The sequence below is a fragment of the Myodes glareolus genome, chromosome 19 (assembly GCF_982192425.1).
Source record: "Myodes glareolus chromosome 19, mMyoGla1.1, whole genome shotgun sequence".
In the NCBI taxonomy this organism is placed as follows: Eukaryota; Metazoa; Chordata; class Mammalia; order Rodentia; family Cricetidae; genus Myodes; species Myodes glareolus.
Window position 1 is genome coordinate 29239838 of NC_142044.1, and position 23664 is coordinate 29263501.

The following is a 23664-nucleotide window of genomic DNA, read 5'->3' on the forward strand; positions in this document are numbered from 1 at the left end:
CCCAATACATTGTAAGAAACTGAGTTTGCTCATGACTGAAGAGTAAACTTCAGCCAGTAGACTAATTAGTTGCTTTAGCTAAGCATTATCCGTGGAGACCTAGACAGTATTAGGCATTCGAATGAGCTCCTAGAGATTTTTGCTTGTTATTAAGAAAGTGCACATACATGGGTTGGGAAGATGACTCAACCATAAAGTGCTTACTGCACAGGCATATGGGTCTGAGTTTGCATCCACTTAAATGCACATTTGTATCCCCAGTGCTGTGGGCAGGGGGGAGGTGGGAGTAAGTGGACCTGGGACTGGAGCTCACTGGCTAGCCAGTCTATCTAAATCAGAAAACTTTAGGTTCAGTGAGAGATCGTGACAACAGCCCCCGTCCTACAGTATTCACAAATGAGCTTAAACACATACACACATAAACACATAAAACCCATACGACAGGACATGCCATATACACATCTGTGGCTCCCGTCACATCAGTAGGTGGGCTAGCCAACAGGTTGCATGTCACTCATGAACTTAGGACAACTGCGGTTTCTGTGACTTACCATTAAGCAGTCACCTTGATCCTTCTGGATTGTTCAATTTATTAAATAGCTACCCATATTATTCTTCTCCAGGTCCCAGTGTCTGCCAGTTACAAGCTGAACGAGCTTTCCTTGGAGCGGTGCAGGTCCTGCTCTCCAACTTCAGCATGCTGTCCTCCCCGTCCAGTGTTTATGTCCCTCAGTGCAGTGCCAGTGGGCAGTGGAGGCGCGTGCAGTGTGACGGACCCCCTGAACAGATCTTTGAGTGGTACAAACGCTGGGACGCGTGGAACAGTGATGGTCAGGAAATGACCCCAGCCATGACGCTGATGAGGATCGTGAGCTCTACAGGAGCAGCTTCCAGAAACTTCAGTCTCTTTCTTCAAAGTCTTTATGAGGCTGGCCAGCAAAGCATCTTCCCAGCGCTGGCACAGTACCCTTCCCTTCAAGATGTCCCACAGTTAGTGCTGGAGGGAGTCCTGACTCAGCCCGGGGAGAACATTCTCCTGGATCCATACGTCTTTTGGCAGATCCTAAATGGCCAGCTCCGCCGCTACCCAGGGCCCTACACAGACTTTAGCATGCCTTTGGCACACCTCAACCTCAGGAGCTGCTGGTGTGTGGATGAGATTGGTCAGGAACTGGATGGGACTCGGAATGAGCCAGGCAAGAGCCCAACATGTGAGTTAACTCATGTAGAGAACCAATTTGATATTTTCTTTGAAAAGACTTTCTTGTGGGAAAGCCTTTGTAGGAGTGGGTCACTTTTGGGAACAGAGGCAATACTTATATGTCCATTCACCCTCCAGTCTGTATATTCGTACACCCAAGCAACCACCTACCCACTTTCCGATAGCTGTCCATCTAGGTGGTCCAGATAGACCAATGTTCATAGGATGAGATTCTCTAGCAATTCTGAATCAACTGTTTAGTGAGGAACTTGCTCAAATTATATGATTTCTGCAGGCCTCAGTTTCTCATCTACATTAGGGTATCCAGGTTAATTGTCAATTCGGCACCACCTAGAATTATATAGGAAGAAAATCTCAATTGAGGAAATGCGTAGTTCATATTGGCCAATGGATAAGTCTTTGGGGTATTTTCTTGATTGTTAATTGATCTAGTAGGGCCTAGCCCACTATAGGCAATGCTATTCCTTAGGTAGATGGTACTAAACTATATTAAAAAGCTAGCTAAGCATAAGTTACTTGCCAGACACCAAGCAAAACTCTCCATGGCTCCTGTTTCACTTATTTGGCTGTGAAAGAAGTTCTTGGGTCAGAAGTAATGCTGCATGAAATACCAGGACTATCTTCATGTTCCCGTTGAGTTTCTGTTTCAACTTCCCTCAGTGATGGGCTATGGCCAGAATTGTGAGCCAAATAAATCCTTTCTTCCCTATATTGTCCTTTGGTGAGGACAGCATCTTCTTAGACTAGTGCCCAGATTCAATCAGATCCTGCAAATGTACTTAGTAGAAGCCCGGCATGGTGTGAGCAATGTATCCCTAATCTACTGCAGGTTCCTTTGTGAATGCTGAGTGAATGAGGCTGAGGAGACAAAGCAAAGGGAGCTGGGCTTGGTGACCAAATCTACCTGTGATTCTTTTCACTGCCCTAGGTCCTGGCCCCTGTGAGGAAACGAAACTTCGTGCCCTGAAGTTCATTAAGGAAACGGAAGAGATTGTCTCCGCCTCCAATGGTTCTTCATTTCCTCTTGGAGAGAGTTTTTTAGTAGCCAAGGGAATCCAGCTGACCAGTGAGGAGCTTGGCCTTCCTCCTCTCTACCCATCCCGAGAGGCTTTCTCTGAGAAGTTTCTACGTGGGGGTGAATACACCATTCGTTTGGCTGCTCAGTCCAGTGAGTGTTGGGTTGACGGTTCTCACTCCATTTCTTTGGGGGAAGCAAGAACTTGCATCTGACTCTCCTGGACTTGACTCAGGCTGCCAGGTTCCTGGAAAGGCAGAGTGGCTCTGTGACCCTAGGCAAAGATTTTCTTAAAGGATCCATGATCCTTCGGCAGAGCCCCTGTGGGACTTTCCATTGTGTACTTCAGATGGTACCTGCAGCCCTCATAAAACCATAGTTCTGTTGTTAAAAGGCTCTGTGTGCTCTCAAGCCTTGACCTATCTTAAAGTTGTCTTTCGTCTCCAAGGCTAATGGGAGGGAGAAAGGACATGACCCTCTTTACCAAGGACCCATTGCTAAGAGTAGGTGCCAAAGACCATGTCATCTCTGAATATAACAAAGGAACACGGTTCTCTGACCTAGCAACAGCCACACAGTGCTTAAATTTATCCCGTGACCAGGCATTTGAATGATAAGTACATGATTGGGTTATTGTGTTAATTCTGTTAATATTTCAGAACAAAGGTATAATATCACCTACGATTCTTAACACAATGAAGCTGAGTCCTAATTTAGTCGCTTGCCTGGGTTCGGCCATCTGGTACCTATGGAAGCTGGACCAGAAAGGCTAGCCCATACTGTTAGTGTCCTGTGCTCTGCCCAGCTGAACACAAAGCAGCTGGAGTCAGTGCTGAGACCTGGTCCAGCTGAGAGCCAGGGTCCTTCCTCTGCCTACAGCCTGCTCTGATGAGAGGCTCTGACCCCACTGAGTTTCCACTGACACCACATCACCAGAACCTGAGTTCCATCTCTCCTTGAGTCTTGTCCAAGTTCCTCTCCTTTCTCAGCAGGGTTCTGTCCCGCTGTCCTCCTTTGGACAACATTTTATGTAACAGCAGAGAAAATACCCGGCAACAAGCTGGAGTCTCCCTGTCTTCCTCTCATGACTCCTGATGCTGGCTTGGGAGAGGTGTCTTTGTTCTAACCCCGGAGAAGGATCTCACAGATCAGGCTGTTTGCTGCCTCCTCCCCTCTCCCCACCAGACAACTGTTCAAAGCACCCAGCCTTGCTCACCTTCCTCTACACCCATGGCCCACTCATCACTCACCTTGATGCTCTTTTTTCTCTGCCCAGAGTCCACCTTCCTCGCTTCCTCAGAAACCAGGGGGCGTCTGCTTTTCATAGGAGAGCAGTTATTTCAAATCCTGTGCCCGGATGGAGTCCGATGTGCTGTGGGGAGAAGTGGTTCTGGCAGCCCTGTAGCTCGGGCCACTTTGATCAGCACAGAAGGCAGAGGAGCCGCCTATACATAATGGGTCATTGTGTGGCAGGGTGGCATTTGTAGAAAGGGTAGAGGCCAGACAGGGAAAAAGGATGGGAGAGAAACACAGCTCTGTAAAGGGTGGCAGGAACCTAGGGTGAGGATGTGGGAGATCCAGGTCAGGTAACCATGAGCTCCAACCATTACATCCTTCTCTTTGCCCTGTTACCATGCATGTATACTTTGCAGTATTTACTTCAATCTCCCCCCTCTCCATCCCGTCCCTCTTTCTTTCCTTCATTTGTTCCATTTTTGCTAGTCTTATATATGCTAGGGCCTTATATGTGCTAGGCAATTAGTCTTCCACTGAGCCACACCCCCAGTTCTTTTCTAAAATAAAAAAAAATAATAATTTTGAGACAGCATCTCACTAAGTTTCCCAGGTTAGCCTTGACCCTGTAGCTCTGGCTGGTCTCCAACTTGAGATCCTCTTGCCTCTGCTTCCCAGGTAGCTGGGATTGCATCATACCTAGATCAGTTGTCTCTTGGGTGTACATTCTGAGCCAGGTTCTGTTCTTTGTGTAAAAGAAGCATGGATCTCTGTACCAAGGATTCTAAATGTAAGCCCAGAAGAGGAACCCATACACAAATTCGATCAGTACATGTCTAAGGTGTTGCATGGCAGTGAGTGCTGAGCAGAGGAGCCATGCAGGGGAAGGAAAGCTGTGGTTGACATACATGAGGGATGTATGTCATACATGTGGTATGTCAACAACATGCGGTCAAACCCTTCCTTTCATGTCCTGTTGTGAGATCGTGGTTAAGTAGCTATCTGTCTACCTCAGTTTTGCCACTGGTCAGATGATACGCTAGTATCTCATAGGGCCACGGAAGGGGTACAGCTAATTCTTTCTAGGCATGTTCAACATGCATCTCTGTGAGCTACATGCGTCTCAGGATAACTAAACCTTAAGCTTACTCAGAGCACTATGGGACACATATGTGATTTTGTCTTTGTAACTCAACTGTATGGTTCTTGAGACTGAACTTTGTAGATGACAATGTCGTGGCCATGCCAAAACATTGACATACACCTGGTATACAACATACCTTTGGATGACCATGTGTTGTGGGATATTTGTACACTGTGTGAAGGTATATTTTATGATTGGTATAATGAAAAGTTGAGTGGCTAATACCTAGGCAGGAAGGATAGTTGGGATTTCAGGGCAGAGAGAAGTAGGAGGAGGATTCTAGGAGGGGGGCAGGGACATGGAGAGGAAACAGGAAGCACAAGTTGGAAGAGAGGTAACACCACATGATAGAATGTAGATTAATATAAATGTGTTAATTTAAGTTATAAGAGCTAGTTAGGAACAAGCCCTAAGCTATAGGCCAAGATTTCATAATTAATAGGAAGAGTCTCTGGATTTTTTTTGATTGTTGTTTGTTTTGTTTTGTTTTGTTTTGTGAGCTGGCAGCCCAAAGGAAAATCTTACTACACCCATGACTCTTCTCTAGAGTCAAGTGCATGCCATGGATACGAAGCCACCCACCAGCTTGACCACTCTCTATGAGGTTACCCCACAGACCTGTAGAGAGTCCTCCCAATGCAGTCTGGGGCTTATTTTCATAGGGGGATCTGCAGAGTGTCTACTGGCTGTCCAAAAATCTAAGTGAAATTTCTGGTTAAATGTTCCCCAGGTTGTAAGAAAGCTGTCTTATATGTGAGCAAGGGTTTGTTCAGGGGTGTGTGTGGTTTATCTCAGGACAGAGCCCACAAGGCAGCTGTCATATTTTGTGTTTTTCTTTCTGTGTCTCTAGCATTGAATTTCTATCAGCGTCTCCGTGCTTCCCAGGGGGAGTCCGATGGAGTTGCCAGTCTTCTGTGGTTTGGGCCCTATGTACCACAGTGTGATAGTCTTGGAGGCTGGGAGCCTGTGCAGTGCCATCCTGGGACCGGTAAGGAGACTTAGAGAGGACAAGTGAATATTTAGAGGAAAGAACCACACAGTAGGAGGCAAGTGGTCCAGATTATTGGCCCCTCTTTAGCAACTAGGACAAACCCTTAGCTTCTCCACTACCAGCTGTCTCCCAGGTATAAGGATAGCAGGAATCTCCAGTCAGTGTGGGGTTGAAATGCTCATTGGCTGGGAGTGTTAGATACTAAATCTTGTGACTGTGGACAATGTCAGGAGAGGAGACTAGGCCAGACAGGCTACCTTGCTGGTGTTGATATGAAGGCAAAGGAGAGAAATTACTCACTGGGCACTTGGGAGAGTTCCCAGCATATTTGCAGAACTTATGGGTGATGACTTTTTTCCAGGACAGTGCTGGTGTGTGGATGGACAGGGAGAGTTCATCCCAGCCTCACTGAATGCACGCTCCTCACAGATGCCCCAGTGTAAGTAAAGCCCATGAGATTCTTTAATCTGACCCCTAGAATGGCCTCTATGTTGCTGGAGCCAGTTTGGTCATACAACTGAGCGGAACTCCAGGGTCTAGCCCTGCAGAGCTGTCTCTGAGAATACCATAGACACATTTTTCTATGTCCCCAGGTCTAGGGCTCATGTTGACTTTGGATCATCCTTGTTGGTTCTCTCATTGGGGATGTACCAAGAAGAGCAAAGAATGGTGACAGGGTTTGACTTTGGTCCCTGGGCCTTCGCTCCTGGGCAGCTCCAACTACTGTGGTTATGTCACTGCCTCACATGTATTTCTGCAGCCCACAGAGGGTCACCTCTGAGGCATCAATAGCCCACTTGACCCCTCAAAGCCAACAACATACCCCACATGTGTCTCTGCCCCTGAACTTCAGCCTGCTTATCCTGAGATTCTAGCTTTGTGGAACGCACCTCTACTGGTCTGAAGTCTGGGGTTATCTGGTGTTACCCACCCACCCCTTAGCTCTATAGCCCTTTGTTCACAGCCTCTCTCTCTCACAGGCCCCACAAGCTGTGAGTTATCCCGAGCCAACGGGCTGCTTTCTGCATGGAAGCAGGCTGGCCCCCAAAGAAACCCAGGTCCAGGAGATCTGTTCACCCCCACCTGCCTACAGGTGAGTTTCTGTGGACTCAGGAAAAATACAAGCTAGGAAGGTTCGCTGACACTGACCTGCTCTGACTAAAAGTGCATTTTCTAGATTTTTAGTTCATTCTCATTAGTATAAAACTCACAGGGAGTCACGGGTGTCCTGATCGTTCTAGACCTGGCTGTGTGTCCTTGGATTGGTTGGTTGCCTTCTCTGTGTCCAGTTTTGCTTTGTTTTAATCATAAGCTTGGGACACATTCTTGTATTATCTAGTTCTTAGATTATCTTGAGACTACAAGACAAATTCTTCTCTAAAAGTCTTTAAAGACTGATTATATAGATATACATTATTATGTAAAATAACATACAGTATAGTATTTAATAATACATGACATATATTAAATATATATAATACATATAGTTGTTGTCATATGTTTTCTGAAGACACTTTGTTCAGGTCAGTATGCTTGGCCCTCAGGTTCCCAACCTTAGAGGAAGACATTATTCCTTGTCACTCCTAGGTTCTCTGTTGGTAGCTGTAACTCAGTTCATTGAAACACTAACATAAAAGCCTCCAGGGAAAGAATTTGTGTTCAGGATCTAACCACATACCTACCAAGCAGTTCGCACCCCTGTGCTTGTCTCCTGTCCCTATACAAGGGCAGGTGACCTCACCACCTGCTCCACTTAGTTCCCAGGAGCTTTGTGAAAATCAGATGAAATCGGGAATATAAGACTTTCAGGGGTCATGTAATGTAGAGCAATGTCATGGTTATTGTGGCATTCCGTGGACATGGTCTACTTAGTAATTGATTTGTAGGGAAAATTGCCAATGTGATTTAGTCTTTTAGTTTGGCTAACAAATAACCTTCCCTGGAGATAAGTCTGCCCAATGTCCCCAGCATAGCTGTTCTCCTGAGAAACGAAATATAGGGACTGCAGTTTCTGAAAGCAGGAAGTGTGATTCTGGCATGTGACCGGATGATCACATGACTGTGTGGGCTCTTGCCATTCATGATGCCCATAAGCAACAACCAAGACCCTTACTTCCCAACTGATATCTGCATTTCCAGTTTCTCTTCACCTCCCAGGACTGGTAGCTAACTGGCAGCTGAACTCAGTTTGGATTTCAGTAAGTCGAGACCAGTATTCACAATTTTAACGTTCTCCCATAACCTTCCCTCAGAATTTTGCTTGAGTTTGAATCTTACCTGGCGGTTGACCAGATGGCTGGCCAGAGGCATGCCAGCTGATCTCCTTTCTTGGTTCTAGAATGATGGGGGCAGCAGAGTCCCCACCTTTCTGAGTGCTTGTGGATTCCGTGACTCACCTGAAAGGAAGGTGTTTGCGAGCCTCCTGCAGTTGCTGGGTAAATGGGGGTGACAATTGTCTGCAGAGTGGCCACACCAATGAGTGACAGTCAATAAATGCAGCCCTCAGCACACGTAAGGCTGGATGCTTTCTTGCCAGTTTATGTCTCTGTGCTCAGGGCTTTGCACTGCAGAACTGGGATGGGGGCTTTTCTGCTGAAGGAGTTCCTGGAATGAAAGGCTCTGGGAGCAGCCCCAGGAGATGACTTGGTCTTTAAAGTTCTTGTCTTGCACACATGAAGACCTGAATCCCTAGAACCCATGTAGCCAAAACTGAACATCAACATCATAGTGTCTTACCTATAATCCCAGTATTGAGGAGACAGAGATAGACAGATGTCTGGGGTTCCTGGATAGCTAGCTTAGCCTATATGCAGAATTCCAGACCAATGAGAAACCCTCCCAAAATAATGCTAGGTGCCTGGCACCTGAGGAGCAACAGCTGAGGTTGGCCTTTGACCTCCATGCACACAAAATTCATGCATGCATGCATATCTACAAACACACACACACACACACACACACACACACAGAGAGAGAGAGAGAGAGAGAGAGAGAGAGAGAGAGAGAGAGATAAGAGAGGAGAAACATAGAGGATCAAACTACTCCAGCTTCCTGGCTTTTAGGTGGGGAAACCAAGACCTGAGGCCTAGATACTTAAAGTATCAGGTCAGGAAAGAACATTGACCCAGGCTAGGCCAGGAAAGTAGGAGTCCACACTGATAGGTCCGGTCTGAAGGTCCCTAATAGGAGGTAGGGCTTCTTGGGTCACTGCCTTGGAGCATACCTGTATTACCAATTACAGACGTTTACGGCTTCTTTGAGGTTCTAGGTTAAAAGTTATCTCTGGAATTAGTTCTGAACCATGTGGAGCCAGAGTGTGTCATGTGCAGTCCTGCTACTCTCTAGCTATGGGATCCAGCTATCGCTCCAGTGCCTCACATCTCATAAGAAGACTCAGCTTTCCCTGCTCTCAAATGGCACAACTTGTTCTTGTTTGGTGGTCAGCAATTCAGAGCATGGTTCTAAAGTTCGAATGGGACAGTGACTCCCTTATGGAAAACCTTCTTTGTCCGGAGGAGCTGTCACCAGTTGTTTGGGAAGGGACATTCTTCTAAGACTTTCTCTCACCAATAAGTGAACTGCAAAACCTTGCATATACTGAAATGACTATGGCTTTATCACAGACAGGACAGTATGCCAGGCAGCAGACATCAAGAACAGGAACTTGGTGTGTGGACCCAGCCTCAGGGGAACGGATGCCACCAAACACAAATGGCAGTGCTCAGTGTGAGTAACCATCTCTTCCCCTTGTTGTTCTAAAGCCTCCAAGGTGAGCACTGGGTAAAAAGTCCCAACTCTGCCACCTCCACAGCTGGGACACAGGTCCTGACCCAAATGTCCCTTGACTTTCTCATCTATAAGACAGGATTCTTCTCATCTTGATAGAGCTCAGGAAAGTCTGTGTTTAGGAGCTGGCTGTGCTCTGTAACCAAGCAACACTAGCCAGCATCACTACCCAGCATCTGTCCCTGCCTACAGGGGCACTGGTACTTTGGGGACCACTGGTCATGTAGCTCTGAGGTACTGCACGCTCTGCCTGGCCCTGCAGCTCTGTGTCAAGTGCTTATGTTGTCAAGGCCATCCTGGGGCTTTTTGGCATAGCACAGGTTTCCCACATTAGACTCCTGTGTGACCTCTTGCCTTCTGCTCTGCCATTGCTGGTGCTTGAGATCTTGTCACAAACTGTGGTTAGCACTTAAAGAGAGGGCATGCTTTTTCTTCCTAACTTTTGTTCAGTGTAATTCAGCTGCCTAGAAGATATCTATCCCTCCCCACTCCTCTCCAACAGATTCTCAGAGACCCCTAGCAGTTTCCTAGAAGATTTCACAAGTCTCTCTCTGGTTGTTGACTCAAGACTGTCCCATGACTCCATACTGTACCCTATCACCCTTCTCTTCAGTTGCTTATCTTTGAAAACCCCTGTGAGGTTCTGAGCCCCTCCATGGTAGGCAATGGGAGAGATAGAGCCCAGACCCCTGGAACCCTGCAAGCTGTTGGCCTGGTGTGGTAGGAATACCAGGGAGTGATGTGGCAAAGTTGGGAGCAAACATCAGAGCATGTTTCCCTTCTCTTGCCTCTGTACAGGCCCCGGCCTCTGTGATGTTCTCAAGAGTGGAGCCCTGACCCAGAAAGTTAGCCCTGGCTACACCCCAATCTGCGAGGTCCAGGGCGGGGGCTTCTCTCCAGTGCAGTGTGACTTGGCCCAGGACAGTTGCTGGTGCGTCCTGGACAATGGAGAGGAAGTGCCTGGAACCCGTGTGGCAGGCACCCAGCCTGCCTGCGAGAGTAAGTCTGCCGGAGGGACTGTAGACTGAGAGCCTCATGCTGTGCCAGGTCAGGGTCTCAGAGATGCTGGGCTGTTAGGATAGGAATGGGTAGGATATCAAGACAGTTGACTGCTGTGCTATGGTTACTGGTGGGCACTTCCATAGCTCATTCAAGCCTGGACCTGGTGCCTCTGAAATCTATTGTGGTGGTTAATAGAATATGGCCTGGCTTTTCCTATTGTTTCCAGTCAGAAGAAACATCCAAACTGCAGGACCTCATGGGGACTCACATTTCTGACTTCTAGCAAGGGGCCATCTTGTTTGTTCTTATTTGTAATTCAGGAAGTTACTTGAATATCAAATACTGAGATAAATATCTCATGAGCATATAGAAGAATACTGAGATGTATTATTATATTTTATAATATACTTATTAAAAGCCTGCCACAAAGGCAATGCCCGAGAACCTTCTCAGGTGGTAAACATAGCAAGACGGTGTCTAATACAAAATAAAACCAAACCAAACCAAAACACAAGGAAACAAAACAATGTGCTGGTTAAGGCCACAAAGCTAAGAGCTTAACCATAGCCTTGATGACTGTGTCTAGTAGATACAATTTTGGAAGGATCCCAGAGCCAGGAGACTAAAGTGAAGACGAGTCCACCCTGTCCTCTTTCCTTTTCCACTGGTCTAGTTCTCCCATGCTGCAGCGTCCCACGGGATGTTCTACAACTGAGTATGGAGAGCAGACAGAAGAGGCAGCAGGCATACAAGGCATCAAGAGCCCATAGCCAGTTTGGGCAGTGGAGGCTGGGAGGGACCTTGGGAAGGGGGACAGTGCTGAAGAGCTCACACAGAGGACTGTTGTCTCACTAAGGGAACATGTTCAGACAAGGAAGACATAGGGAAGGCAGAGACCTCATTGGCTCCATGGCATGCCTATGACTTGGAGCTGTCAGTGGCTTGCAGGTGCCACCCCTTGAGCTCCAAGCTGCTATAGTGGGGAACAGGGAGGACAGCAACTGGTCTGTGAGCCCTGAGGTAAAGAGGATGGAGTGGTGGCTCATTGGGTTTATAAAGTAGTTGGAGATACTGTTATAAGATTCATCTTTGACTGTCTGGTGAAATCAAGAGATGGTGGGTTTATCCAGAGAAGGAGGGGGAAGGCCCAGGCCCTGGCAGAGCAGGGTACAGCCAGGATGGACCTGAGAAACAATCAAGGGACACAGTAAAGCAGGCAGGAGCTAGGCTGCAGCCCGGTAGGCAGCCATGACTCTTCTCCCTACCTGCTCCCAGGTCCACAGTGTCCGCTGCCATTCTCGGAGTTAGATGTGATGGATGGAGTAGTCCTCTGTGAGACAGCCTCTGGCGCAGGAGTGACTGCCATTCAGCGGTGCCAGCTGCTCTGCCGCCAGGGCCGTCAGGGTGCAGTCCCACTGGGACCACTGATTTGTGACCTGGAGAGTCAGCGCTGGGTGTCACCGCCGCCACCCCGAGCCTGCCAGCGTGAGTAGCAATGGGGACATTTGTCTTGCACTCTGTTCCCTCTCAGGGATACTGCTGAGGAACCTCTCTCCCATTCAAACACAGCCTTTTCATGTTAAGTCAGGTGGCACCAGGGCTGGAGAGCTGGCCCCAGGAAGCACTGCTTCTAGGAGCATATAAGCCCATAGCCCCTGTGATTAGGTTTTCTGAGTGGCTCTCTGGAGCCAAATGCTCTATGGGAGAATTAACATTAGTCTAGGTTGCCTGTTGGCAACTTGGATCAGATACAGATGTTCAGTGGTAGATGCTCCCACTGCAGAGTTAGGGACTTTTGCGATGTACTTTGATCTTCCTGTTCAATTTATGGCAAACCCTAACCTCTCCCCATATCCATCTTGACCTTTATGGTGAAGTCCGAGAAAGACAGGGGTCCAAGACCTGTGCCATATGAGCATCAGTGTCTTGAGTAGATGCGGACCTCTTCCTTTGTACAGTTTCTTACTGCCCCAGGGAACCCACCTACACATACCAGTGTGGAAGCCTGGATTTCCTCCCAAGCCTGCCTTGACAAGGCCAGGGTATAAGTAGCTCCAGCAGACCAGTTTGAACTGGAACATCACACATGACCCTCCTAGGGTAGGGGTAGAAGCTTCTGAGTTGGAGATCCATATCCTGAGGTTGACCTCCATCGCCAGGCGCTAGCTGACAGCCAGAGTGTTCAGGATGGGATTAGCCGCAAAGCACCATGGGTTGTAGGGGCTTCTCATCCAAAAAAAGTTTAAGATGTAGTTTGGACAAATAAGTGGCCTGTCCCCTTGATTATATAACAGGGTGACCTCAGCTGAAATCAAGACCACATTAATCCTCATTGAACACTGAACAGCGTTAGAGAACATCTACCCCTAGCCTGCAGATCAAGCAGGATGGTGGTGTTTATTTGCAAAGCCGTATGAGAGATTATTTCAGGGAGAATATCATAACCCCTATGAAGAACCCTGATTCAGAGGCTGAGCTTGCTGTGAGGAGGCTGAGTGACTCAGCTAAAACAGTGTGCCAGAACGTATGGGTATCTTAGGATGTCAGTGCGAAAAGGCAATGCTTGTGTGCTTGTGCTAAATGAGGAGGAACTTTTTATACAAAGGAAAATCCACAGGAACGAGTCCTGCAGGCCTGTCACCTCGGTGCACTGACCTCTTGTGCTTGGCTGCAGGGCCTCAGCTGTGGCAGACCATGCAAACCCAAGCACACTTCCAGCTCCTGCTCCCACCAGGCAAGATGTGCAGTGCTGACTACTCCGGCCTGCTGCAGGCCTTCCGGGTCTTCATACTGGATGAGCTGACAAGCCGTGGCTTCTGCCAGATCCGGGTATGTGGCAGCCTTCCCCACAGTGAGGGCTCGGGCTGAATTCAGCCTCAACTCTCAGGGAGCGTTTTCAGTACCCAAAGCCCCAGGAGCAGGGTGATAGAAGACTACAGGACGACATAAGCTCCTTCCGATTCCTGACGCATGCTTGATTGCATCAGCTTCTTTGTTCCTAAACCAAGGGGTCGTTCTCCATGCAGGTGAATACGTTTGGGACCCTGGCTTCCAGCACTGTCTGTGACAGCTCTTCGGTTCAGGTCGGGTGTCTGACTGCAGAGCGTTTGGGAGTGAACATCACGTGGAAATTGCAGCTTGCTGATATCTCAACGGCCTCACTTCCAGATTTGCACAGCATTGGTATGTTCACCTGGGCTGCTGTCTTGAAGAAGCCAGGCAGCCTCGTGGAGCCTCAGACTCCCCTCCTTACAATGAAACTGGGAAAGGTGCCATCTCTTCTCATAACAACTTGGGGAGAGCTGTGTCTAGCTCTTGGGAACAGCTAATTGTGTGTTTAAAAGCGTATAAAAGTTAGATCCCCTGGAACTGGAGTTACAGGCAGTTGTGAGTCACCCAGTGTGAATTCTGGGATTTGAACTCCAGTCCTCTGCAAGAGCAGCAAGTGCTCTCTGAACCGTCTCACATGGCAGCACAAATTGGATAGATTATTAAATAATTACTGGATAATAATTACTGTGTAGTCAATAGATTTCTAGAAAAGCAGAAGGTATGGAATTTGGGAAGTGGGTGGGGGGTAGGGTTGATCTGGGAAGAATTCGGGGAAGGAGTTAGGGTGGTATGATCAAATTACATTGTATGAAAGTCTCAAAGGGTTAATAACAAATAGCATATATACTTGAAAAAAAGTATATATATAAAAGTATATATATTAAGTATATATATAAAAGTCAGTAAAGTTCTGGACAAAAGGAACAAATAGCATCATAAACAACAGAGAGGCTAGAGACTTCAATGTAGGGGCGAGGCACAGTGTAGGGGAGATTAGGTGGAAAGAGGGACTCTTTACTGGCTAACAACTTCCACACCACCCATGTTCACTGAGAAAACACCTCAACCTATTGCCCCCACCTAAAGCCTGACAGTTATGCTAGGGATGGATAGAGATCACAAAGACCTAAGAAGAAAGGGTAGGATGAATCATGTAAGTGCTATCATGAATGTGCACCCTGTTTTCTCTGAGCTTGCTGGTAGGGTAGGCAATAATCCATACATTTCCAAGTTGAGTCTTGGTGTGTGAGGGGTAACTCCTGTCTCTCTGTCATTCAGTGGCCCAATGTCCAGTTATCCGAGTAGCTGCAACTTGACCTCTGTATTATGAGGAGAGATCTGTCAAAAACACAAGGCCGGGGTAGAATCCAGGAAGCAGGCTATAAGTCTATTATTCTCTTGGATTCCTGAAGCCACCTTGGCAAAAATCTACCTACCATTATGAATACAGGATTTCCATTAGCCTTCCCCTGAAAAAGCCTGGGTGATCTGGGAGTGTTTGATGTTGTAAAACTATAAGATGTTCGTCTCCAGCTTCAATGTGCAGACATTGATGACTGTGGCTTCAGGTCACAGCCAGGGACAGGTTTAGCATGGATGTTTTCTGCACATAGAGGTCTGCCCCAGCACCTTTCGTGGCACTTCCCAAGCTTTCTGCTTGGGAAGTCATAGCCTTCTCTAAACTTAGCAGGATAGTAAAAGCCACATTTCCAACAGAAGACCGTGTCTTTCATGTGGGTAGCCCTTGCATATACGTTATCCCTTGGGAACCTCCCACTGGTTAAAGAAGCATTTCTAGGTCTGTCAAGCAGATGTGGACACTGAGACTTAGAAGAGGGGCAGAGCAGCTGAAGAGTGTACTTCAGATCATGGTAAAGCATATCATGTGCCAAGATGGACCACTTTGGTGCCACAGAATCTGAGACTTAAGATTAGGGTTTGACTTGCAAGTTTGTGTCTTTGGGCCAGCCACTCACCCCTGAGCCCATATGAGTCTGTCATAATGTCTAATAACAGAGAATTCATGATGCCCATATGTCTTTCTGCCAGGGTTTTCTAGGCAGCCCCACCCATATTATCCTCTCTGGTCCTGCTGGGAACAATGAGATGACCTCTGCCTCCTTTGCCTGTGTCTTACAGAAAGGGCTTTAGTGGGCCAGGATCTTCTTGGGCGATTTGCCGATCTGATCCAAAGTGGCAAGTTCCAGCTTCATCTGGACTCCAAGACCTTCCCAGCAGACACTGCCTTGTACTTCCTCCATGAGGACAGCTTTGTCACCTCTCCCAGGACTCAGCTTGGGTGCTTGGAAGGATTCTACAGAGTTTCAGGCACCAGTCAGGACCCTCTGGGCTGTGGTAGGTACCCACCTCCCTCTGGACTGAGGTATGGAACCCCAGGAGGCTTCAGGAAAGGCCAGTGAACTCTGGGAAGAGAGGGGTTGATCATCAATGCGTTGGTCAAGAAGCATTTTCCACTGTCCAGTTTTCATGAGAATCACTCAGTACCATCACCCACAAGGCTCAACAAGAGGAAACATCGAGTGTGTGACATTGTCCTTTCTATTAGTTCTTCCTCAGCTTGAACCCTGGGGCTGGGATCACTGGGAAAAGAAAGTCAGCTTCTACCCTGTATCCTGGCTCAAGATATCTGGGTTTTATTTTAGGACATGCTATTCCTCTCAACCCCTATATAGCCATTTGCCAGCCCACTCTGTTGCTCATGGAGATGAGACAGGGACGGGTTGACGTGGCTGTGTTTGCTCTTGCCATGAGCATCTTTGAAGATCACTCTCATGGGAATGCAGCTGCAAAGTGGATAACAGACGTGTGTCAGCTTCCTGTCGCTCTCTTTACAAACCATGCTAGACTCAGTGGTTTTATCTCATAGTTCAGTAGGCTGAATTGCAACAAGTGTCTCCTTGGCTAGAATTGAGGTACCCTCAAGGCTGTGTTCCTCCTGAAGACTCTTGAGGAGGCTGACTCCAGTTTCTCGAAGCCAGCCCACTCTCTGGCCCCAGAATCCCTCTTTCATGGTCAAGGGCAGCACTATGGTGCCTTTCTGACCCTCTCTGCTTCCCAAGCCACATCCTTCTGCTTTAAGAGCCATTTTAATGACCCACAACTGGATAATCCAGGACACTTCCATGATTGAATGGTTCATCTGTTTTTATTTTAATTCCTTCTCTAATTTTAATTTCTTTTGGCAATATAACTTAATATAAAGCTTCCAGGGGTAGGAATGTGCTCGTATGTGGGTAGGGTGATAGAATCATTGTTCCATCACCAAAGACTGAAAGGCTTATTGATGGTATGGAAGCCTTCTTCCTACATGGAATGAGATGAAGTGGTTTATCAAGCTGGAGAGAGATCTTCTCTGTTATTTCCCCCACATTATTTATTTTGGTTGCAACAAAAAGGTTCCATAGATGTCCTGAAACCTGTGCCGAGTTACTGGGTTTGAGCTACATCCCCATCGTAGCACAGAGAACAGGAGCCCAGCCATTTCCAGCCATTATTTACTGCTGATTTTACACTCTGCAGTGTGACTTTGCAAGTATTTCTCTCACAGGAGTTCTGGGTGGCAGGGCCTTTTCCTATGAGACAGAAATAAAGGCTCTGTTAAATGGGCATGTGCAGCTCGAACAGGCTGTCTCCCAAGAGGGACTTGAAATCACCAAACCCAATATCAATGGGTGAGGAATCCTACCTTCTCTTGGTCCAGAACACATACTCTGTCTTTCTTTCTTTTAATGGCTTTCCAAACCAGAGGCTGAGAAGTGGAGGAAGAGCGGAGGGTGGCATCTACTAAGTGGGAGGAACATGGTCACAGAGAGGACAGGTCATACATGTCAGCCACTGTGTTCTCAGACTTTAATATTCAGTGTCCCAGGCTCCATGGATGAACACCATTAAGTTGGTGTGTGGCTGTTTATACACATGTAAGGACACTGTGTTCATGTTATAACACACACAAACCAAAGGGAAAGATGATAATCCAATCACAACTTTCCTCTGGGGTGTTTGATCAATGGTGACATTCAGATCCTATCACAAGGGCTGACCACCTGACCATCCAGCCTTTCCTCTCTCTTCAGACAGAAAAGTCAAGGGTATGTTCACAAAAGCAGCAGAAAAAGACGTGGGCAGCTTTGATTATGTCTGAGATCCCCAGTGAGTTTCTTGTATATGTATGGCCTTCTTGGATGTGTGGGCATTTCTGGAGGGTTCGGTGTGCCCCCATCCTATCCCGAGTGAGGTGAGGAAATTAAGGCATAGAGCTCTAAACACTCCCAGGACAGCACTCTTTATTTAGACACACCTGGACTTGAGTCCTGGCCACCCCAGCACCTTCTTATCCCGCGGACCACTGAGGTTACTTGTCCTCCCTTGAAAATCATGACCTCCTTGATGAAAGCACACCTCTCCTTCTTTGAGCAACTCTCAGCAAGTGCCTGTGTCATTGCCTGGCTGTGTAGGCATGCGAGCTCAGCTCTATCTGCTCCAGAGTTTTGGTTCCACCCTGTGAGCACGCCCCTCCCTTCTCAACAAAGGAGGTCTAGTGAAATCACAGGCCCCAAGATTCAGGTTTCTCCTTTTTGGCTCTTCTTCTAAAACACATCTGGAACACAGCTGTGGACCTACAAGGCAGAGCATTGTCCTACGGAGATGAAGCAGGGTTTTTATCTGTTGTCTCTGAGGTCTGATATAAGTGGTCCCTGGTAGTGCAGTGACTTGAGGGGCAGAAGAAGCTTCCCTCCCTTGTGGACTGTATGGTCATTCAGATTCTGAGAACTGATGGTGCTAGGGAGAAGATGCCTTGTTTGTAGTTTCATCAGGATATGTTTAGTTCACTCTCTTGCCTCCATATATCTTTATGGCTCCTGTGGAAGTGGATCCCAGGAGATGGTTGGGATTTCCATTCTCTTTATGTGTGACATTAATTTTCACTTATCTACTATAAATTCTTCTTATCTTACTACAAACTCTTCTTATAGAACTAGGTCCCTGTGGACCTTCCCCACCCCCAAAGTGCTATGTTGTGGCTTCTTCCTTCTTCCTTTCCTCCCTTGCCCCATTTCATCCATCTGTCATCCACCCATCTAGGCTTTAAAAATATAGTATGTGCAAGCCGCACATCACAAGTACAGAGCAGCGAAGGCCATGGCACCATACACAACTGGACCAGAAGGCTGTGGTATAAAGAGCCCTGTAAGGCAGTCAGAGGGGTATACTAGGGCAGCAGGTGCTGGGTGGGGTCTGGAAAAGTGAGCAGGGATTGCTGCTAAGATAGGCAGATGGGAGCAAGGTACCTGTATGGGAGTACAGGTGTGAGTGTGAGTGTGTGTGTATGTGTTGTGTGTGTGTGTGTGTGTGTGTGTGTGTGTACTTTTGTGTGTTAGGTTCACTAAAATGAAGACTATCCTAGAAACTGGGTGGATTACTGAAAAAATCTATGAGTCTAAAAGTTCTTAACTTTCTGAGACAATGCCATGGTTTCTGTAGCAGAATGGGATCTGTGGGGAACATGTCAGGAGGTGACCCACTGAGAAAGACAGAGTACAGAGAAGGATAGACAAGAAGTCTGGGCCACCAGCAGACTACCACAGAAGAATTTGGAGCTAAAGAGTGACAGGGCCAGAAAGCCTTGACAGGGTTTGCATGAGGGACCATGATCTCTCCCCAGAGATGTTTTTCCTCTTTTCAAAAGTATAGCTGTCACTGACAGGGCTGAAAGATTGGCAGGAAGAATGTGATTCAGAGCCCTGCAAACGCTAAACTCAAATGATCCAACAGTGTATTATATAAAGGAAAGTACCGGTCACAGCTCTCAGAAGTTCTGGCTGGTGGAGGGACATAGTTGAAGGGGAAAATGAGCAGGCAGGGGCCAAGGTGGACTTGAGAGGAGCCACTTTCTGAAGAAAGGATGATAATCATCAAGGCCCCACCCTATTATGATCATGAACGGTGCCCTTTAGGTGGAAAAACTCTTGACATCAGGGACAGTCAACGTGGGGAAAGAGCACGCACACTCCTCAGACAGGAGCCTGTGGTTTGATGCTATCTCCCCAGGTGTCACTTTCCTGTCTTCGTCAGGACTCCAAGTGAAGATGGCAGGCCACTTGCATTGGCCAGGAAGCTTTTATTTCCTCTAGTCCTGAAGTCAGAGGGCCTTTACTTGAGAAAGCCACCATCAAGAGCCTGACTCAAAGAAGTAATGAAACTCCGTGCCCAGAGAAGGATATTCTCTGCTAGGGTGGACTGGAAAGTATGACTCAGTTTCCAAGATGTGGAGGAGACTCTGGTTTACTCAGACACACCAAGTATGCATGCAGACCAGGGATAGGAGCCCCTAGGACGTTCATTGGCTTCATCTCACCACTACTCGGTGCTTACATTTTACCAGTTCATTACCTTGCTGCCAATTCAGAAAAGATGTCCTTCTCATAGGGCTGTGAGACAACACGTGGAAATAGCCGGCACTGTGCCTGTCACGTGTTGTAATCTCCCCCCTCTTGCCTTCCAGAAGAATGCTATAGGAAGTGATGTCTGAGCACTCCAGGCCCAGCTTTCTTGCCTGTGAGATGGGAATAGATGTGACCTCTTAGCGGTATATATTAATCCACGGAGCATGCCCAGCAGCGTGCCAGACACATGCTGAAGGCTCCAAGGGTGGGAAAGATTTCATCTCCACCTTTCGCAGGGTAAAACTCAGTTTCTGAAGCTACTTGACAAACTATTGAGAATACAAGGCTGAAAAAGGAGGGAAAAGAGAAGGGTCCTCCATGCTTCACCGAGCCATCAGGGTCAGGGTGCGGGTTCCAGCACTGCTCTGCAGTGGAGCTCCTGAGGGATCTGACTTTAACGCCTTGTGAGATATTTGCCTTTTCTATGGGGATTTTGGGTTCCCCACCTACACCATATTGGAGAAGAGAAACGAAGAGGGGCTGAAGATGTTAGAGGGAGAGAAAGCACTAGGTACCAGAAGCTGAGCGGTGTAACAGGGAGAGACCACAGGAAGACACCGGCATCCAGGCTGACAAGTTGACAAGAGCTCTTATCCACAGAATTTGGGCTTTCTGAGTCAATCTGAAGCCAGCAGGCCTGATAGCAAGAACCACCTTTAGTCTGCTGGGTGCCCAATTAGTCTCGTCTTTGTGCAGTATGAGCTGCATTATTAGTGACTGACCTACAGGGACATCAACCACAGCTGCCAAGTGAGATGGTACTAAGTTGCTAAGAATTACTGGAATCGACCCATTGAGAAGGTACCATTTGTGCATAGCTGGCTGCAAGGAAGGACTTTCTTACAAGTAAAAGTAATTGTTATTCGCTGAGTGCACACATGAGTCTGGTATTAGGATAGACACTGTCTGTTCATGACTGCTATACCCCACTAAAGAGTGTTGACTCCATTTCACACAGAATAAAAATGCTGAACTACACAGAAAGTGGGATTTCACCCGATCGGCCTGCTCTTTCCACTCTCCGTCACACCCTTAGGTTTGGGAAGCTGTGGTTGGGCCTCATCTTTCCCATTCATTTCCTGCCAAGCTTATCTCCTTTGCAGTCTCCGCTTTGGCTCCCTGGCTGACCTGATTTGGCCTTTCTCTTGCCATTACATCTTGGGGATTTTGCACTTACAGTTTGCACTGCCTAATACTTGCTTCATAACACACACACACACACACACACACACACACACACACACACACTAATATTAACTTCTCAGAGGCTGTTTCTCTCCAATATGCCCTGACATGTCTCCTACTTCATTTGACCCATGTCTGAAATCTTGCCTGAATTCCTACACCTCCTGCAAGTCCATAGTTTATGGAGAAAAAGGCCTGCCTGTCTTCATAGCTGTCTCCTTAGCTTTTGATCCCAAGGCTCCCTGCTTCTCATTAATTGCCCCATTGAAATCCTGGACATATAGAAATATAGGATTCTATATGTACTACAAGCCCTGCCTGTGACCATAAAGTAAGTTCTCACTCTGATGTCTTCTATGTTTGTGCCCTTAGTGAAGTGCCCTGAAGGAAGCTTCTCTCAGGATGGTCACTGTACTCTCTGTCCTGCTGGCACATACCAAGAACAAGCAGGCAGCTCAGCCTGCACCCCATGCCCAAGAGGCAGAACGACCATTGCTCCTGGAGCTTACAGCAAGACTCTTTGTAAGTTATTCCGGGCACTATGAAGGAAAAACCTTTCCACATAGTAGGCTGCAATACATCTGCTCAGTGTCAGTACTGGAGATCTCTCTGCATCCCAGAAATGACCCACAGTGGTAAGAGGTTGAATAGCATCAGTATCCCACATCTGATAGATAACAACAGCGGCCTCTTCCCCCAAGTTATGACGAGCAAACTTGACGGGAAGAATTGCCAAGAGTCTCTTGGGTAGCACGGGGGTTGGGTGATGGTGCACAACAAAGCTCTCAACTGTTGAGAACCACTGGGTAATAAAAAACCAACTTCTGTTAATGCCAGTCTCCTGCCAGGCTCCAGCCTAATCATGTTACCTGCAAAGTCTCGTTCAGTCACCCCAACACCTCTCCCAGGAAGATAGTGTAGCCCACTTTTTACAAATAAGATGAGGATTTACTTAGTCAAATTCACCCAACTAACTCAGCTGATCATTAAGCTTAGTTTTGCCTGATTCTGAAACTTCTTGTTTTGTAAATCGACTTTATTAGATCCCGAAGAAAGTTTTCCCACCCAGACACATAACCACTGTGTAACTTATGTTCGGTCTTTTCTGGCCTTATGCTTGCCAGTTTCCCACATACTTGGTCTTCCTATGTGTTATGAAACTTCCAGAGTGTCAAATGACTACTAAAAACCACCTGGGTATTCTTGGGAAAGGACCCATGCTTTGTAATGACCATGTTGATGAGAGTCTGCAATTATGTCAGCATGAAGCAAATTGTTATTGCTTACAGCGTGAATATTTTCCAGTACGTTTTAGAAAGTGATCGAAGGAGATGAAACCACCTTCTCTGATAAGTTTCCTTAGAAAGAAGGGCCATGCTAATAGGATGGTAATGCTGACAGACTCAAAACAAGAGGGATTTTGTAGGCAGGAATCTACCGACCCCTAGAGCAAACTCCTCAGCATGATGTCCTTGACATCAGAGTACCATTTCCCCTTAAACATTGACTCCTAGTGGAGGTGGCCTGGCATGCAGTCCCTGTGCCACAGCAGAACTTTCTTAAAAGGGCATCTGTGTCAGGCCCTGCCCCTCACTGTGAAGGAGACAAATCAGAAGTGGAGGAAGCAGAACAATGAGATCCACCTTGGTCCCTCCCTCCCCTCGCCAGCAAGGTGGCTTGAGTCAGGCAGCTGTCTTCTGAGTGTCAATCTGTCCTCTATGAGACAGGTCACTGGTGCCATATTCCTGGTATACCACCTGATGCAGAGTGGTTAGAGTGATAGGCACTGGGCTTTCTCAGGGTGCAGGATCGGTGTGTCAACATGGCAGGATAGAGGGTTAGAGGTGGGGCTGTGGGGTGGGAGGAATAGGGGTGTCAAGCTTGGGTTTCTCTAGGTGCTTATTCCATGAGGCCTTTGTGTGCCGTATGCACAGAGACCAAGACCTCCAGCCTTTCTTGTTGCTTAAACACAATGCATTGTCTTCTAAACTGACCGTATCCTCCTGGAACTGCATCCCAGAGGTGCTACCCTCGAATTCTATCGCGAAAGATTGTGGATTCAGCACACGATTTGGGGCAGACACAATGTCAAGCTCATAGCAAACAGTGAGGAGGAATTTGATGTGTGATAACACCTCCCTCCCCCCCCCCCACCACACGCACACTGATATAGATGCTGTGCATTGATCTTGGTGCTGCAGTGACATTTCTGTGTAGCTGTAGAGGATTGGGCTCTGTCATGAACCTTCCTCATTTATCTTCCTGAATCCAGAGCAGTGTTAGTGAATTGACTGATCTGAATACTACTGGGCAGGTGGAGAAAGGACTTCCAGAAAGAGGTGTTAACTTGAACACAGGGATAGTTCCGTCCCTGAGCTTCATCCTTACATTCATGGATGTGGAGGGGAGTTGTAAATTTTAGACAACAGGAAATGCAGTCAGCTGCAGATTCTGGCCTCACAGAGCTTCCATCAAGTGGAATGCAAGAAGTCATTAACCACCTTTTCACAGGGTAATAGAAACACCGACCAAGCTTACCACTCTGAAGGAGAGGTGTCAATTGCAGAATGAATAGTAGCATCGGACAAGACCAAGTTGTGGGTCTGGGGATGCTGCTGTCTCTCTAGGCAGCTATGTCAAACAGCTATAAGCTGGGTGAATTTTACAGGCAACAGAACTTTGTTTTTCCCTATTCTGGAGTCTGGAAGCCCCAAATCGAGTTGCTATCAGGTTCAGTGTCTACTGAAAATACCACAGACACTGGCTTTCTGGATGTCTTTATATGGCAGA

General features: G+C 47.3%; 1 protein-coding gene across 1 annotated transcript in view; it reads left to right on the forward strand.

The window, feature by feature from the left end:
* Tg (thyroglobulin) overlaps window positions 1-23664 on the forward strand; it is a 176477-nt gene that overhangs the window by 15589 nt on the left and 137224 nt on the right. Inside the window, exons 10-21 of the mRNA XM_087898830.1 lie at window positions 624-1211; window positions 2151-2390; window positions 5465-5602; window positions 5967-6044; window positions 6586-6698; window positions 9229-9331; window positions 10190-10390; window positions 11669-11878; window positions 13068-13222; window positions 13420-13576; window positions 15365-15580; window positions 21247-21396. Coding sequence (XP_087754956.1) covers window positions 624-1211; window positions 2151-2390; window positions 5465-5602; window positions 5967-6044; window positions 6586-6698; window positions 9229-9331; window positions 10190-10390; window positions 11669-11878; window positions 13068-13222; window positions 13420-13576; window positions 15365-15580; window positions 21247-21396 — 2349 coding nt within the window. The remainder of the gene's footprint in view (window positions 1-623; window positions 1212-2150; window positions 2391-5464; window positions 5603-5966; window positions 6045-6585; window positions 6699-9228; window positions 9332-10189; window positions 10391-11668; window positions 11879-13067; window positions 13223-13419; window positions 13577-15364; window positions 15581-21246; window positions 21397-23664) is intronic.